Here is a 19,690-nt window from a genome sequence, read left to right on the forward strand (position 1 = left end):
AGCAGTCTTTTAGGCATGGCAGAGTTAATTAGACTTGTTTTGGTGGATGGTAGCACAAAATGCTACCTCAGATAACTAGCCTACTAAAGAAGAGAAAATTTAATACTGCTAGACCAAATGTCTTTCTCTGTTTTTTGTTAAGTTATGTTGTTAATGTGAGGGTAAGCTACAAACCTTCAAACACATTTTTACACAAGCTATGCTTGCCACTCTTGTTTTCTTGATAATGTTGATGTTTTATCTATTGGTTTTGAGAGTTCTTAGTGATAATACTCTGCGGGCGGATCCCAAGGCTTTATATTCATCCTGCTGAAAAAAATCATATTAAGAAATTTTGTTTGAAGGAAGTTAAGATATGTTTAAATAAAAATAGTTAGATGTTACTAAAGCTTTAGAAAACGCCAAACTAGACTCTCAGGCATATTAGCAGGTTGAGGGATTCATTCACCAAAACATTTAAGTGTCCACATAATATTTTTTACACAGGAAATCTGTACAGGTATAAAATCTTATATTTATAAGTAGTTCACTAAAACTGTGAATGGCCTAGTATGTCAGGGTTCACACGCTTGTGGAATCTTGCTGATACCTCATCATAACCTCCATATGCAACTTTGTGTGCACGCAATGGAGCAAGTCATCCTATTCCTAGCTCTCTCTCTCTCTCTCTCTCTCTCTCTCTCTCTCAGCAGAAACAGATAAAAGGCAGTACTGAACTTGCCCTCAGTATTTGGAAGAGGGAGTAAGAACTGTGCTAAGGAGTATGCATGTTTGTGGTGGTGGTGCTTATGAATTTTATGAACAATGCAGGTATCTGTTTGTTATCAATCCTGTGATGACTCCTTGCTTTGTTGTTTTTTTTCCCTAAAGTCTTCTGTTGGAACTTTGGAGAGTGTGCCTGCATGATCGTGAGGACCTCTCCCGGCACCGGTGTGCATAGCTTGTGGTGCCCTCCAGAGGTCGGCACCCCCCTGCCACGCTTACCACGCTTACTGGGTTGTGTCAGCCCTGATGCTAGGCTGGATAGAAATGGGTATAGTTCTTGATGCCCCTGTACAAGTAATTCGTGTGGCCCCACTTGGCGTATTGTGTTCAGTTTTGGAGGCTGTATCTTGCAAAGGATGTAAAAAGACTTGACGCGGTTCAGAGAAAAGCGACCAAAATGGTATGGTGTTTGTGACACAAAACATATGAGGATAGACTTGAGGACCTCAACATGTATACTATGGAGGAAAGAAGAGACAGGGGTGAAATAATTCATTCAAATATTTGAAAGATATCAATCTTCAAACAAAAATCTCCAAAGACGGGATGGTAGTAGAACTAGAGGAAAAGAACTGAGGTTGCAGGGAGCTGACTCAGGAATAATATCAGGAAGTACTTTTTCACAGAGAGAGTGGTAGATACCTGGAATGTCCTCCCGTGGGATGTGGTGGTGATGAAAATGGTAACGGAATTCAAAAATGTAAGGGATAAACACAAAGGAATCCTGTATAGCAGGCATGGAAGTCAAGCAGACTTCTACGATCTGTGCCCTGATTGTAGGTTGACACATTTGGATGGGCTGAAGTGGTACTTCGATGATAACTTCAGAAATTGGAGTACAAGGTCAGTGCCAGGGAGACTTCTATGGTCTATGCCCTGAAAATGGCAAGGACAAATCAAGATCAAATATAAATATGTAGGATCTCATCATACCTCATGCTATGAGTTTACCTTGTTGGGCAGACTGGATGGACTATACAGGTTTTTATTTGCCATCATCTACTATGTTACATTACAGTTTGATTGGAGTGGGCCTTACAAGCAAATTTCCTACAGCTGATGGAACATCTGTTAACCCAAGTACAAAAATTGAAAGTGTTTACCTAAAATGGGTGCTCTCTGGAGAAAGCAATTCAACAGTCGCACATATCAGTGACATCGTCAGAAAGCACCAATCATAGACTTTGCATGAAAAAGTTGAAGGGTATGCTGAACATGCAGAAAAGTTCCTTTATTCCCACAGCTGTGCAATGTGCATCAATTCTGTAGTAAAACTAATATGCTCAAGTTAAGACGGGGAAGAGGGAGAGTTTATATGACTGGTGGACTGCTGTCATTAAAAAAAAAAAAAAGCCAAGCACACAATTACACAGAAAAAACTGTTTTACGTTTAATATGTTTTAACCAATAAACACTGATAAAACACCTGCAAGTACCAGGCCTGACTCTTTCCTAGATAGCAGTTCTGGCCAACAGAAACATCTCTAGATAAGCAGGAGCCAACAATAAGATCCTTAGTCATCAAAATACTAGTCCGTACCAGGGACCTTCCTGATATCTTAGGTGAGTCCCATAGGAGGCTCCTCACTATCTACACCTACTCAGGGCCCCCTTTCCCCCTTGACTCAGTCATTCCTGCTATGCTAGTGGTGGATTCTACTGTTGTAGAAAAATATATCTGTGGCTCAAAGTATCAATAACTTGCCACAGAGAATCCTGTATAGCAGGCATGGAAGTCAAGCAGACTTCTACGATCGTATCTGTTCCCTTCTCCGCTACTGCCAACTCCAGACTTCACTCCTTCTGTCTTGCTGCGCCTTATGCCTGGAATAGACTTCCTTAGCCCCTACGTCTTGCCCCATCCTTGACCATCTTTAAATCTAGATTGAAAGCCCACCTCTTTAACATTGCTTTTGACTCTTAACCACTTGTATCCACTCGCCTCCACCTACCCTCCTCTCCTTTTTCCTCTCGCCTCCACCTACCCTCCTCTCCTCTTTCCTCTACACATTAATTGATTTGTTTGCTTTATTTTTTGTTTACTAGATTGTAAGCTCTTTGAGCAGGGACTGTCTGTCTTCTATGTTTGTGCAGTGCTGCCAGTGGTGTGCTGGAGCCGACTCGCACTGGCTTGCAAGAGCCGGTTGTTGAAAATTGCGAGCCGGCTCTGGCTCTCCTCCCTCCCTCCTCCCCCCCTCTGGGGGAAAAGGGAGTCGCTGCTGGGCATGGGTGGATGGAGGGGGTCGCTGGGTATGGGTGCATGCAGGGCAGGGGAGAGGAGGGTCACTGCTGGACATGGGTACAGGGCAGGGCAGAGGAGGGTCGCTGGGTATGGGTGCATGCAGGGCAGGGGAGAGGAGGGTCAATGCTGGACATGGGTGCATGCAGGGCAGGGGAGAGGAGGGTCACTGCTGGACATGGGTGCATGCAGGGGAGAGGAGGGGAGAGAGAAGAAATGCTGGACATGGATGGAGGGGAGAGAAGAGTGAGGAAGGAGATGAGATGAGGGAAAAGGAAGAGAGGAGAAAAACTGCACATGGATGAAGAAAATAGGCAGAAGCTAAGGACCAGAAATGAAGAAGAAAGGAGGAAAGGAAAGAAATAAATGTAAAGGAAGCCCTGGAAACGGAGTTAAGAAGACAGATAGCAGCAGAATCGGATACTGGGCCAGCATGATCAGAAAAACAGTCACCAGACAACAAAGAAAAAAAATCATTTTATTTTCATTATAGTGTTTGGAATATGTTCACTTTGAGAATCAGGTGCTCAACATTAAAAGATTATATTTATTTACTTATTTATGGCATTTTATCCCACATTAAACATGAATTAGATTGGAACCTGGGATCATTTAATGTTTTTTTCCTGGAGAGGGTAATGCATTGCCCCCCCCCCCCCCCCCCGGCTATAGCCAGCTCTGCAATTTGGGGGGGGGGGGCGCAGTGGTGGATGTGGGGGGCGCCGAGTTGGACCGGGGAGAGAGCCTGTTGTTAAAAATTTACCAGCATGCCACTGAGCGCTGCGTTCACTTTGTAACGCTATAGAAATGCTAAATAGTAGTAGTAGTAGGGAGGGCAGGGGAGAATCGCTGGATATGGATGGGAGGGGAGGGGAGAAATCACTGGACAAGGAGGGGAGGGCAGAGGAGAATCGCTGGACATGGATGGAAGGCGAGGGCAGAGGAGAATCGCTGGATATGGATGGGAGGATAGGAGAGAAAGGAGAAATTGCTGGACATGGAGGGGAGGGCAGGGGAGAGAGGAGAATTGCTGGATATAAATGGAGGAGAAGGCAGGGAAGAAAGAAGATTTGCTGGACATGGATGGATGGAGGGAAGGCAGGGGCGAGAGGAGAGTTGCTGAACATGGATGAATGGAGGGGAGGGCAGGAGAAATGCAGGACATGGAGGGGAGAGAAGACAGGAAGGAGATGCACATGAGGGGAGGACAGAGAGGAGAAATGCTGGACATGGATGGAGTGGAGGGCAGGGAACAGAGGAGAAATGTTGGACAGGGATAGAGGGAAGGAAAGACAGAGAAAGGAGATGCATACGGATAGTGGGGAAAGAAGAGAGGAGAAATGCTGGACATGGATGGAGGGGAGAAAAGACAGAGGAGGAGATGCACATGGATGGAGGGGAGAGAAGACAGAGGAGGAGATGCACATGGATGGAGGGGAGGAGAGAGAGGAGAAATGCTGGACGTGGATGGAGGAGAGGGAAGAAAGTGGAAGGAGATGCATACTGAACGGTGATGAGGGAAAAGGAAAAGAGGAGAAAAACTACACATGGATGGAGAAAAAGGCAAAAGCTGGATACACTTTATACCTTCTCCAGTCAAGTCCGCGGAGGACCCAGCTTTTATCTATGGATGTAGGGCAAGAAATGAAGAAGAAAGGAGGAAAGTTAAAGAAATAAATGGAAAGGAAGCCATGGAAACGGAGTTAAGAGAACAGACAGAGAGCAGCAGAATCAGAGACTGGGACAAACATGATCTGAAAAACAAAGTCACCAGACAACAAAGGTAGACAAAATCATTTTATTTTCATTTTAGTGTTTGGAATACGTCCAATTTGAGAATTTACATCTTGCTGTCTTATTTTGCAATGTATAGCAATGTGTTTCTTTCTGTTTTTCTGGTATTGTTCTGCACGCAGAGTCTAGCTTCTTTGGATTTCAGTTTAAATTTGAAGAGGGGCTATCTTTGCTCTGCATGTGTGACTGCAAGGCCAAGTGTCTAAATAGAGATCTGTTAGGTTCTGAGATTTTGATAACATATTGTTTCAGGTTTGGCAAGACTGTTCTCTTAATTCCTGGTCTGTATGCTAATTTGGTTTGTGTCATTTTGGGTATACTGGAGCTTTAACAGCTTACACAAATTATTTATAATGAAAAAAAAAGAAAGTTATTTTTCTTCTCCTAGACTGGTGTAATATTTTCAATGATGCTTGTTTATATGTGCCATAGCTGGTGTGGCTACTGTAGGGTGTAGCTACTAGGGGGCGGAACCATAGTGACCCCATCCCTGGATGGGTAGGGGGCGCTTACTAATAACGAGGAGGGCGCCAGAAACCCTAGCACCGGCCCTGCCTAGCATCCTTCTGGCTGTGGCCACTGCCTTGTTACATTGTTTCGTCACCTTGAGACACTAAGACACTAAGAAGACTGTGATTCTGGTGAAAGGCGGCACAGCCTTGAAGGACCTGCAGGACCTTCCTTTGGAGATGCACTTGAATCATTCCTTCAAAGTCTCTGCCCTGGCTTTACAGGTGATCATTTGTGGGTGTTATGAGGCCTGTGCCTGTTTTTGTGTGGGCAGAGCACCTTTCAGATTGTCTGGGGGAGAGTGCGGACACAGGTATCAATTTGAAGATGGCTATGGCCTTTTTGGCTGATGCCTTTTATGATTTGGTCAGAGCCTTAATGAAGAATTTAGCTCTGGCTGTGACAGAGTGACGATTTTTGTGGCTCCAAAATTGGTCCACAGATGTTTCATTAACGGTATGGCTAAGTCAGCTTCCCTTTTGTGGGAGGCTTTTGTTAGGCAAGGACTTGGAGAAGTTGGTTAAGGACTTGGGAGAGTGCAAGCGACCTCACCTCCCTGAGGACAGATAATGCCTAGCCTCTCAGACCATCAGTAGAGGTAGTTTCAGGGAGGTCTGAAAGTACTACATGGTAGAGCAGGTGGAGCTCGGAGAGGGTGGTTTTGATGTAGAGCGCAGTCCTTTTGTAAAGGGGGAGGAACGACTGGCCAAGACAGCTCAACCACCTCTTTATCCTCCCATGAAGATTTGGGGGCCCATGCTCTGATATTCCCTATCGGAGGTAGTTTGCAGTTGCAGTAAAATCTGGATTGACCTTCCCATTCAGGTAAGAATACTGTCTTCCTATTTGCTTTTCTGAAAATGCTTAAAGACTTATCAGTTTCAGAAACATTTGCTGAAATGGGCGGATATTTGATACATTTTTATACAGTGGTATTTGTAGTTCTCAACTGATTGAGTTGATTGCTTTTTATGTCAATCCGCTTTGAACCCTTGAGGACTAGGCAGGCTATAAAAATCCAGAATACAATAGAATATGACTTTATTTAGGAAAAGGTTGAAAGTGTTTGTCACTGACAAATGTATTGAAAAAAAACCTGCTGTGCCTTGGACACAGAAAGAAGAAACAAAAGTTAAATCTGCAGGGGGATACTGGAAATGGAGTAGGAGGAGAAAAGATTAGAAGAATACATGCATCAATACTGTTCACAAAAATACTGAGGCCCGTGTCTTAAGGAAGAAAACCTCATTTACTAGATTTCTTGGTATAGGAAATATATAAGGGAAGAAGAGAATCCAATAAAATTCTGCCTTTAGATTAAAATTAGCTACTTTAAACAAAGTAAGTAATATTTATAGCACCTATCCTAACAAGAGATTTATTTTTGCACATAATGTATTTTCCCTTAAACTGTTTACTGCTCTCACTTAACATCATATATTTGATTCTGAATATTCAATAGAATTAGACCCAAGTGTAAAGAAAGATACAATGCATAAGACCATTCGCTGCTACCATTTTCAGATGCTGCTGCTTTTAGGCTTGTAAATACTTCCACAGATGTGTTTGTTCTTAGTAGGATGAGGAGTAGCATCTAGTTCTGAGTTAATTTAGTAAGCAAAAGATTCAGATTTTTCTGTTACTGAAATTATTTGAACAGTGGAAGATTACCAAAACATTTGAATTGCTTAGAATATCATAAGCTATTTGTTTTGTGTAAGTAGATATGCAGGAAATTTAATGTTATATTATTACTACCCAGAATCCAATAAAAGAGAGGTTTTCAAATTGCTGCCATATGTGTGTAGGAGTTGCTCTGTGAAGGAAAGAGAGTTATTTTAGATTCTGGAATAATTTGTTTCATATTTCAAGTGTTTTACAATTCAGATGTTTCACTGGATTCAATGTGATTTTTGACTGTAATCTAAAATGAGAATATACAATACATTTTTCGCAAGTAATTCAAACTGCAGATTGTGTTAAGCATGGCAAATAAAGTACTAGATTTATCAGGGATACATATGCGTTCAGTAGTGATGACTGTAGTGATGCTGCTAGTTTCATCTGTAGGAAATAAGATGTTTAGCATTCCATTTTTGCCTTCTACCTTCCAGTAAATTGGATTTAATTTTTTTTGAAGACTATATATATAGGATGAATGAATCACTTTCCATTCCTGGTGTATGGCCCAGTTAATTCTGTGCTCTTACATAAGCTGGTTGCTCTCACATGATGTAATAAAATTGCAGTTGTGATTGCTTTTGCATTATTTATTTATATCATATTATAAAAAGTACGTAAGTGTTGCCATACTGGGTCAGACCGAAGGACCATCAAGTCCAGTATCCTGTTTCCAACAGTGGCCAATCCAAGTCACAAGTATCTGGCAAGGTCCCAAAAAAGTACAATACATTTTATGCTGCTTATCCCAGAAATAGCCCTTTGGTCATGGGAGGAGCCAGCATTCGTAGTGCACTGGTCCCCCTGACATGCCAAGACACCAACCGAGCACCCTAGGGGGCACTGCAGTGGACTTCAGAAATTGCTCCCAGGTGCATAGCTCCCTTACCTCGTGTGCTGAGCCCCCCCAAAACCCCCTCCCCATAACTGTACACCACTACCATAGCCCTTATGAGTGAAGGGGGGCACCTACATGTGGGTACAGTGGGTTTGTGGTGGGTTTTGAAGGGCTCACATTTAGCACCACAAGTGTAACAGGTGGGGGGGGATTGGCCTGTGTCTGCCTGCCTGGGACCTACATACTGCTGTCATGGAGCTGAGTATGATATTTGAGGCTGGCATAGAGGCTGAAAAAATATTTAAAAATTTTTTTTTAGGGTGGAAGGGGGTTAGTGACCACTGGGGGAGTAAGGGGAGGTCATCCCCGATTCCCTCCGGTGGTCATCTGGTCATTTATGGCACATTTTTGTGGCTTGGTCGTAAGAAAAAAAGGACCAGATAAAGTTGTCCAAATGTTCATCAGGGACACCCTTCTTTTTTCCATTATTGGTCGAGGACGCCTATGTGTTAGGCACACCCCAGTCCCGCCTTCGCTACACCTCTGACACGCCCTGTGAACTTTTGTTGTCCCTGCAATGGAAAGCAGTTGAGGACGCCCAAAATCGGCTTTCGATTATGCCGATTTGGGCGACCCTGTGAGAAGGATGCCCATCTTGCGATTTGTGTCGAAAGATGGGCGCCCTTCTCTTTCGAAAATAAGCCTGCATGTTATATCTAGAAGGAGGATAGATCCCAATACCTTCTGGAATGCCATACTGCTAAAACTACTTGAATATGGAACATTCGATTTTGAAATCAACTGGTCTAAAGTCGGTTTTGAGATTCTGGATGATATAGCCCTCAGCAGCAAAAGAGTGAAACGGACACAAAGAGGAAATAAAAAAAAAATATATATATATATAAGATTATAGGAATCTGTATTATAAAAAGGTATAAAAATGACCCTTAGAATATGAGTCTATCTGATAAAACAAGGCATGTTACAAATGAAGACATCGCTCTGAAAAGCTAGCAGCGCCTCACCGTAATCATTTGCATTAATTACATCACCGACTCCGCCGGTGAGGCAATGTTAGCTTTTCAGAGCGATTTCATCATTTGTGGCCACATGGCATTTTAGCAGAATTCTGACTTCTTCTCTAAGTCTTGTTACCACCATACAAAAGATTGGTTTGACCCCAGGGTCAGGCCTTCGTGCCGAAACAGCCGTGTTGGGTCAGCTTTATGCCTTGTTTTATCAGGTAGACTCTTATATTCTAAAGGTCATTTTCATACCTTTTTATAATAAAGACTCTTATAATCTTATATATATATATTTTTTTTTTTCCTCTTTGTGTCCGTCTCACTCTTTTGTTGCTTTTTTGCTCACATTTGCGTGAGGGACTTTTTCTCCTTTCCATTTTTTATGATATAGCCCCTCTCCACTACAAAACTGAGTCAATATGGAAGAGTGATAAATGGTTCAATCCAGATTTACAGAATCTAAAACAAGAATGCAGAAAACTAGAACACAAATGGATTAAAGACAAATCCAATCTATCTAGCATAGTAACATATGTTAGATAGATTGGATTTTTCTTTAATCCATTTGTGTTCTAGTTTTCTGCATTCTATCTAGGACCAATTGGTGAGAAGCAGTCCATATCTACAAAAATGCTTTAGTTTTAGGTAGAAAAAAATATTATTTGGAACTGATTCAAAAGGGGGATGTAATACATAACAACTGTTATTCATTGTCAACTCACTACACCTTCGAACTCTGAAGACATTATGAAAGAGGAACTTCCCTCAGCAAACCAACTAGCCATATATTTCCAAAACAAGGTTAACAAGCTTAAAGCTGATCTCTCCTCTTCCACTAACATAGATTTTGATCCACTAGGGTCCCCAACCTCCTAAACAAAGCATTCCTGCTATTAGAACCTGGAAAGATTTTGATACTATACTCGTTTACCTTTACCAAACTATTCTCAAATTATGCTCCCTCTTATTGCATACTAGATATCTGCCCTCCCCATTTAATAAATACGGCCCCATCATCATACCTTGCTAATGTCCTCTCATAGCTTAAACAGCAACTGTCACATGGATCGTTCCTCAAAGTTTGGCCGAAATCATCATTACACTGATACCAAAAGACCCCAAGCAACCTAGACAAACTATTTCCAACTACAGACTGGTGGCCTCCATTCCATTCTTTACTAAATTAATGGAGGGAATAGTGACTCTATATCTCACTCATTGCCTGCATTTGCATGATATTCTTTCACCATCTCAATATAGATTCTATGCGCTCTTCAGCAAAGAAAGAGTCTTGTGCTCCATGTCAGACTACTGTTAAGTGAAGGAAAAAGCGCACTGCTACTCCAATTTGATCTGTCCTCAGCGTTCGACCTAGTGGATCACACTCTCTTCCTTCAGAACCTTGAGGAAATGGGAATCACAGGACATGTTCTAAAGTGGTTCAGGAGCTTCCTGGAAAGTAGATCGTACAGGCACAGAAATTCTAGGAATGCCCTTCCCATGGCCATGCCCCCTTTTGGATCTGCATGTAAAAATTTACACACACATCTTTATAGAATAGCGACTAAAAGATGCATGTGTAAATTTTAATTATTGCCAATTTAGCGCCGATAATTGATAGCACCCATATAGCAGTGCTAATTGGCATGTTATGGAATTACATAGTGCATACAAATTGGGCGTGCACCCAAATTTGTGCAATTTCTAGTGCCATGTGTAGAATTTAGGGGTCTACAGCCTTCCTTAGTCATATTCTTATATCAATTATTGCTGCCAGCCTAGTTAGCTGATTTCATATGATGTGCTGAGATAATGTTATGTTCAGTCTTTGTCTTCTGCTGTAATGTAGTATGTTTAATTAGAATACTGATCTTTTTTTAAAGTCATAACATTTTTGTGAAAGAAAACAGTGTCTGATTTTAATTTTTTCATAATCCGTTCACACTCCTAGTGAGTATTTTTGATTTTCTTTTTCAGGGATTTAAAGGGCGTTATTGTCACACTTAGTGACAGTGGACATCTTCAGTGCTCCTATTTTGGCACAGATCCATCTCTTTTCCAAGCCCCGAAAATTGACTCGAGAGAGATAAACTATGAAGAGTTGGATGTGGAAATGAAAGAGCTTCAAAGAATTATCAAGGAGGCTTCAAAAACACAAGGTACCCCATATTCGTTCTGTACTTTCACCACAATCATGATTTTCTTAATTGTTCTTGCAGTGTTAATATTTATAATTCTTTGAGCGGCAGTATATTATTTCTTTTAGGGTAAATATTTTCATTGTATTATTTTAGTAATTAATGTGGTCAGATGAAGATGTGTGTACATTGATGATTTGGAATGGTAGTGCTCATGGAAACACTTTGGCCTGATATTCAAAAGCTGTAGCTGCGAATTTTCAGAGGTATATCTGGATAGTGCCAGGGCACAGCATGGATGTTCCACCTAGCTCTATTGTTAGCCAGTGATATTCAGCTGCTCTCTATAGTTATGTGGTTTTATTTAGGCCAGCAAAAGGGTGCTGGTTCTGGTAAACGATTGTTACATTCTCTGAGGACAAGCAGGCCGCGTTATTCCCACATGTGGGTGATGTCATCAGGAGCCCTAGTGCGGATGTTGAATCGCTAGTACAATAGAAAGTTCTAGCAGCATTCCACCTTGCATGTGCTGGTGCCTTCCCACCTGGCGCTCGAGTGTCGGTCCCTCAGTCTCTTTTTATTTTTTTTTTTCCACAGAGGCGAGAGGACTCGTTTACGTAGTTTTCTTCCCTCACTGCACATTTTAAAGTATTTTACCTTGCGGGTAATCATCTTGTTTTATTTATTTTCTTCTGTTTTCCCTTCCCTGTATTTATCACTTTTTTTTTTTTTTTTTTTTTTTGCTTTTTTGGGTTTCCTTTCTTTTTTTTGATAGGCTGAGCGATTAGACCGCAGCCCCAACCTCAATTTTGAATGCTCCCCTTTTTTAAAAAAATTGTTCAAGATTGAGGAGTTTAATTTAGCTTAAATTCTTGTTCAATGGCTCAGAAAGCTCCCAGTGGCTTTAAGTGGTGCATTAAATACACTGCATTATTTCTGTGATCTTTGTCTTCACATGCAGACCAGGACACAGAGAGTGCAACTGGCTCAACAGGAGAAGTTTTTTGGCTCTTTAAAGGCCGGGCCATCTGCAGGCCTGAGTGGTCAAACCTGTACCACCAGGGGAGGAGTGGCAGGAATTTTATTCCAGTTATTATCTTGTGATCAAGAAAGGGGTGGGGGGGAATTCCTGCCCATACTAGATCTAAGGGCTCTGAACAAATTTCTGGTGAAAGAAGAGTTCAGGATGGTTCCCCAGGGCACCCTACTTCCTCTCATTCAGGAAAATGATTGGCTGTGCTCTCTGGACTTGAAGGATGCTTTTACCCACATTTTGATACTTTCCAGTTACAGGAAGTATCTCAGATTTTGAGTGTGGAAACGTCACTTCCAGTATTGCATTCTGCTATTTGCCCTAGCATCTGCCCCCACAGTTTTCACCAAGTGCCTGGCAGTAGTCACAGTTATATCTGTTCTGACTGGGAGACTGGGAGTATATGTGTTTCCTTACCTGGCTGATTGGCTGGTCAAGAACACATCTCAGGAGGGGGCAAACGAGTCAGTGCGGTTGACTATTCAGGTGCTAGAGCTACTGGGGTTTGTCATAAATTATCCCAAGTCTCATCTCATTCCAGTATGACAATTGTAGTACATAGGAACCCTGCTAGACACAGCGCAAGCTTGGGTCTTCCTTCCTTTAGTGAGAGTGGATACCTCGGTAGTGCTTGCCTCGGAGGTCTGCAGCAGCCTGCAGGTCTCAGCTCAGTAAATTGTTGAGACGGATGGGTCACATGGACTCCACACACCTGCTCATATCAAGTGACATCAAACTCGACAACATCAGCCACATGGACACCTGAATGCGGAGTTCCACAGGGATCCCCCCTCTCACCGACCATATTCAACCTAATGATGACACCCTTGGCTAAGCTATTATCGAATCAGAATCTAAACCCATACATATATGTTGATGATGTAACAATCTTTATCCCATTCAAACACGATCTAAGAGAAATTTCCGACGAAATCAACCAAAGCCTACACATTATGAACTCCTGGGCAGATGCATTTCGACTGAAACTAAATGCCGAAAAAACCCAATGCCTAGTACTCACCTCGCAATACAACAAGAAGGAATTCACCACCATCAACACACCTAATCTAAGTCTACCTGTCTCAGACACCCTAAAAATCCTTGGAGTCACCATTGACCGACACCTAACACTTGAGAACCATGCAAAAAACATAACTAAAAAGATGTTCCATTCAATGTGGAAACTAAAACGAGTCAGACCATTTTTCCCAAGGAATGTCTTCCGATACTTGGTACAATCATTGGTACTTAGTCATCTGGACTATTGTAATTCACTCTACGCCGGCTGCAAAGAGCAAATACTCAAAAAACTCCAAACAGCCCAGAACACGGCAGCCAGACTTATATTCGGCAAACCAAAATACGAAAGCGCAACACCCCTTCGCGAAAAACTACACTGGCTCCCACTCAAAGAACGCATCACGTTCAAACTCTGTACCTTGGTCCATAAAATCATCCATGGTGACGCCCCAGCCTACATGTCGGACCTAATAGAACTACCACCCAGAAATGCAAATCCTCCCGCACATTCCTCAATCTTCATCCTCCCAAATGTAAAGGCTTGAAATACAAATCAATGCATGCATCAACCTTTTCCTATACAAGCACACAGCTCTGGAACTCACTGCCACGTAACCTGAAATCGGTCTACGAAATGACCAATTTCCGCAAACTCCTGAAAACTTATCTCTTCGACAAAATATATCATAAAGAGCAACACGTGTAACTCTACTTTCTTTAAGATATCCAAGAATGTTCTTTAATGTCGTCTGCTTTCACACTATCATGCACCTAATATCTATGGCTTTAACACTATCGTATTTTACCATCAAGTAACCAAAACGTCTGCTAAAACAAATGTATACTCTTTTCTATTTCCAATATAATGTATTTCACCATCATGTACTCAAAACTTGCTTTAAAACCAAATGTACATTCTTTTCTATTTCCAGTATCCACGATGAATTGTAAGCCACATTGAGCCTGCAAAAAGGTGGGATAATGTGGGATACAAATGTATTAATAATAATAATAATAATAATAATAATAATTTCAGTCCCATGGCACGGCTCCATTTGAGAGTGGCTCAGTGGACCTTAGCTTCCCAGTGGTCTCAAGCCACGGGGAACCTAACGGATGTCATTTGTGCCATTCCAGAGTTCGCTCATGCCCTTCTCTGGTGGACAATTTGGTCCAATTTGACTCTGGGACTTTCATTCCAAATTCCACCGCATCAAAGGGTGTTGATAATGGATGCATCCAAACTGGGTTGGGGATCTCATGTGGATGGGCTTCACACTCAAGGTCGGTGGTTCGCTCAGGTGGCTTATCTTCAAACCAATCTCCTCGAGCTACGGGCCATTTGGAATTCTCTAAAGGCTTTCAGAGTTTGACTCCAAAACCACATTATCCAAATTCAGACAGACAACCAGGTTATGCCAACAAACAAGAGGGGTACAGGATCCTACCCCTTGAGTCAGGAAGCGGTAGGTATGTTGTTCCACTCCACTAAGAGATGTTACTCTTTTAACAGGTTGGGAGTGGCCATTGGCAAACTCATGCTTTCAAATTGGATAACAAACTGCATCTCCTTTGCTTTTGCCCAGGCTGGGCTGACTCTTGAGGGACATGTCACATCTCACAATGTCAGAGCCATGGCTGCACTGGTTGCCTACCTGAGTTCAGCCTCCATAGGTAGATTTGCAAGACTGCAACGTGGTCATCAGTCCACACGTTCACATTCCACTACTGTTTGGATCAGGACACCCAATGCAAGAGTTGGTTCAGATAGACAGTTGTGCAGAATTTGTTCAGTGTCTAGAATCCAACTCCACCCTCGTAGGCTCTGTTTTCTTCTGTTCCAGGCTGCACCTTCACAACTAGTATGTATATAGTTTCAGGTTGATTGAAGATTTAGTCTCAACATTCCGAGACTCCATTATCCTAACTTTCTTGTTTTCGATGAGCCTGGTAGCTATGGATTCCCACATGTCAAAATAACATGACCTGCTTGCCCTCAGAGAAAGCAAAGAGTAGCTAGTGTTCTCTGAGGACAGCAGGCTGCTTATTTTCAAATACACTCCCACCTCCCCTAGGAGTTGTTTTTCGTTGTTCTCTATATGCTTTTCACTTGACCGATGGACCCGCACTCGAGCGTTGGGCAGGAAGGCACCAGCGAATACACGGTAGGAAGCTGCTAGAACTTTCTGTAGTACTAAGGATTCTGTGTCTGCACCGGGGCTGACATCACCCACATATGAGAGTAAGTGGCCTGCAGTCCTTGGAGAACACCAGCCACAGGAACTTTGTAAGTCTAAGTACTTGGAAAATAAGCCCCATGGTGACAAAGTAGCTCACACTTTTGCACGACCTGTGTGTAGGCATTGTTGGGGTGGAATTTGGGCAGAGTGCAGATGGAGTCCTGGTTTTTCAAATTTTAGCTCACAATTTTTTAGTAGTAGCTCAAGGTGAGTTACATTCAGTTACAGTAGGTATTTTCCTTCGCTTGAGATCTTACAAGCAAAGATTATACCTGAGGCAGTGGAAGGTTGTGACTTGCTCAACACACTACTGTTAATAAAATATGCATGTACACACATACTGTACACACAAACATTTACGCCTGCTTCCAAGCAGATATAAATGCCCTTGGCTTCAATTTAACCACAATTTCTATTGCTTTACCCCTAATGTTTTATAAAGACACACAGGTGCCTATGGCCCTTGTTTTATAAACCCTGTTTGTGATTTACATGTGTATATCTAATAAACAGAATAAACACAGAAAACCAAATTTTAGAAAGCTGGAATTTACATATTAAATGTTTTAATACATGCATATGGCAAGAGGACCTGGTTTGGATGGAACGAAAATTACATCTGTATTCCTCATTTCAGGAGAATGCAAATCTATCCAAAATCAGGATTGGGATTTATATCTGTTCAGGGAATGTATAGGGTTTGTAAAAATTCTAATTTTGGGAAGCACTCTCTAAGAATAGTTAGGGGAGGTCACCTTCTTAATCCCCCAGTTCTCTCCCCTCCCCTTAATAGTGCCAAATAATTTAGGCCTTTGTAATTAATTGGTAACATTTATAGGTTTCCAAAATAGCACATATATACGTCTAAGTTCGGAAATATCAACTTACATTTGTTAATAATGTCACTTAGACATGCATGTTGCTGAGCTGCCTACTTTGATGTTTTAGACGTTGTCAATACTAAAATGATTGCAATCACTGCACATAATTGGTGGATACAGTTTCATTCCTGCATGTATTTTAAAAAAGGCTCCACATCGCAGATCCCTGTCTAAAAGACTACCAGACTTTGACATGTCCTAGCCTGGACATCTTAGTTCCATTTTCTGTGTTCTATCTAAAATGAGACTACTTGTGTCTTTATAAAATAGGTAGAAATACAGTAATACCTCGGTTTTCGTTGCCGAAGGTTTTCGTCGGTTTCGGATTTCGTTGATTTTTTCGATGAGAAATTTGTCTCGGTTTTCGTTGGTTGCCTTGGATTTCGTCGAAAAAGAAGGACGTCCATCTCCCAATTTGTATCGGAAGATGGACGTCCTTTTCCCGATTTTGGGCGTCCTCGTTAATTGCCTCGGTTTTCATCGGTTTCAGATTTCGCCGATTGTTTTTAGATGGATTATCGACGAAAACCGAGGTTTCACTGTATAGGCAACCTGTTAAATAATTAACCTCTGTACAGATAGTGATGCTCGATATGCGTTATGGTCCTCATTTTACAAGCTCTATTTGCATTTAAGAAGTGCATAAACTGGCACTTAAAAGTTTATCTTGCATGAATGTCTTAAGTCCCCATTTTATATTGCAAGGATATGGATGTTTATTTTTACATTTATTCAGTTTTTGATATACCACTTAAACTTGTCCATAGGCCAAATAAGTCAACAAAATTAAAATAATGGGTGAAAAGCAGAGAAGAACACCATTTGATTGATAGGATAGATATCCACACTTAACACAGTAACTTCACAGTACAAAGAAAATACTCCAGCATACATAAAAACAAAACATTTAAAATACTTAAAAACATATATCTCAGTCAATCTTCCACGTCCATTTCTTTAATACTGGTTCTGAGTGAATGAATGAAGTCAAACAGTTCCTTGGTGCAAGGAACGGTTGATTTCATAATGTGCCTTTCTAGAGGCGGCAAGAACTAAATGATATGTGTTGAGTGATCATAGGGAGTGTGATGGAGTATATAGAATAGTTAAAGCAACAAGACAAGACAATCCAGAATGATAGGCTATGTTAGTTAGAGATAGGATTTTAAACCAAATCCGATATTGGATGGGCAAAGAGTAACAGAATCATACCCTACCAGCTCTGCATAATAAATGAGTAGTCGAATTTTGCAGCATTTATAAACATTTAAATTGAAATTTGTTAACAGTGTGTATAGAATTACAATAATCAATTTGTGTCTTTAAAAAGGCACGAGCTAAGGTATGGATTGAAGAAGAATGTAAAAGATTGCAAAGAGAAGAAGCCTGTCTTAAGTACCTGAGAGAGTTGTTTTTGAAATAACTCGGAATCAAGAATGGCCCCAAGATAGTGAAAGGAATCAACAGTAGTAAATAGTCTGTCAAAAAGAATTGGTGTCCTAGAAGGTTGTGAATGATTTCCTAATACCCAACAAGTTTTTTTAAATGCTTACTGTCACTGGCCAGGTTAGAGCCACATATTCAGTACTGGGTCATGTGCATTGAATATCCAGGGCCTGACTAGATAGGAAGCAACCACTTATAAGACACTTATGTGGGTCCCAGCTGAATATTGGCCGGGACCTGCATAGGGGGTATCTGGCCAGGTCCTCCCCCCCCCCCCCCCCCCCCCGTGATTCTGATTCCTCTTCCACCTTCTGGGACATCAAACAGGTGCTCCTTCCAGTAACGTCCCCCACCCTCATCAACTAGCCACCCCCCCCTTTGGTAGTACCTTAAGGCTGCTGCTAGAGGTCACAGCAGCCAGTTTGAAGGGGCAGCTGTGATGGGCAGTAGTGAGTGGGCATTGCTCTTGTCTGTTCTCTGCTAGACCATCAGAAATCAGGAAGTTGGCCAAGATGCAGGGAGCTGTTGATGTTCTGGGGGGGTTTGGAGGAAAGGGGGATCAAAAGAGGCACCTTTGGATGTTGTGGGGGAGAGGGGGTGGATCAGAATACTTCAGGCTAGTACCTGGAAGTTATGGAGGTGCTAGCCAGTATTCAGTGCTGACACCCACATAGCTAAGCAAACATAGTCAAGACTGCTATTTTTGTAATCCTATATGCTTTATATGGCACTACCACTGAATTTTGCCAACACCTGCATAACTGCCTGCCTTTCCCAAATCCACCCATCCCCCCTAGCGGTCTTGTATGGCCTGGTTTCAAAATAGCCAGTTAGTACAGATATTCAGCAGCACTGCCTGGTTAATTATTGCTGAATATCAGCGGATAGCCGGCCCAAAGTGATTTAAGTGGGCAGGATTTTGCTGCACACTAGGGGCCCCTTTTACCAAGCTGCGATAAAAGGGGCCTTGTGGTAATATTGGCGTGTGGATGTGCTGCGTGCTGTGGCCCCTTTTACTGCAGCGGGTAAAAAGCCCAAAAAAGGAAATGACCATGTGGTAAGTAAACACTTGCTGCGCGGCCATTTCCAGGGGAGCTTTTACCACCACCCATTGAGGTGGTGGTAAGGGCTTTCATGCTAACCCGGCGGTAAAAATTACAGGTAATTTCCAGGAGTGCTGAAAATGGTGCACACTGGGGGTGTCACTTCCTCCAGTGCCTGCATAAGGCTGATGGTAATGCCGGATTGCCACACGGCAGCCCTTCAGATAAAAAGTCCTTAAGCCTAAATTTAACATGGCAACTTTTAAGGACATGCCCTCTATTTTTTATTGCAGGTTGTGAGTTAATGTGTTACCTTTAGCGTGTGGTACCTGCTCTGAGTTAACATGAGAGCACTTACCGCCTCCTACGTTAACTGTAGCTTAGCCCATTAGCCTGTTAGAGAATTATATATAGTGTGTGCTAAGGCTTCCACGCTCACTTTCTACCTATGCCATAAAACTGCAGTAACGCATGGTGTAACCTGCAAGAACAGGTAAACTACAGCACAACTCCTTAATGTGCTTGTGCGGTAGCATGTTACTGCACACTAACCACGCATCTAGATGCTTAACAGTACCTAGTAATCCTTTCCATTCACTAGACATTCTGTATAGAAATGTTGCATTCTGGTCATTGAAAATTTCTAGCTGTTCAAATTTTTTTTTTTGCAGATATTTTGCCAAAGACTGAGAAAGAAGATGACTTAACAGTGATTTCAACGGTCTCACCTGATCTGGATACAGTTTCTGTATGTATAAGCACATCTTTGGGTAGCAGTTGTCATGTTGTTTGCTTGCTACGGCACGTACTTTGGTTCTAACAACAATCCTGAGGCTGACGTTCAACAACAATTATGCAGATGGTGCCAGCACAAATCATATAAGTGCTTATTTTTTTAAATTGCCGGCAGGACTATGTATAACTTGGCTGTTGATGAGGGGTTCATTGATGGAACCTATAACCCCCATATTGAACGAGTTACACTAGTTCTTGGTCTTTTTTCATGTTTTATTTAAAACTGCTTGCTTGATTTGGAAA

The 19,690-nt window shown here is 42.0% G+C and overlaps 1 protein-coding gene across 1 annotated transcript in view; it reads left to right on the forward strand.

Annotated features, from left to right (window-relative positions):
- The window catches only part of BBS9 (Bardet-Biedl syndrome 9), a 554,781-nt gene that overhangs the window by 190,002 nt on the left and 345,089 nt on the right, over positions 1 to 19,690 (forward strand). The window contains exons 10-11 of the mRNA XM_030204492.1: positions 10,829 to 11,010; positions 19,324 to 19,400. Of these exons, the coding sequence (XP_030060352.1) occupies positions 10,829 to 11,010; positions 19,324 to 19,400 (259 nt within the window). The remainder of the gene's footprint in view (positions 1 to 10,828; positions 11,011 to 19,323; positions 19,401 to 19,690) is intronic.

The sequence above is a fragment of the Microcaecilia unicolor genome, chromosome 1, assembly GCF_901765095.1.
Source record: "Microcaecilia unicolor chromosome 1, aMicUni1.1, whole genome shotgun sequence".
Taxonomy (NCBI): Eukaryota; Metazoa; Chordata; class Amphibia; order Gymnophiona; family Siphonopidae; genus Microcaecilia; species Microcaecilia unicolor.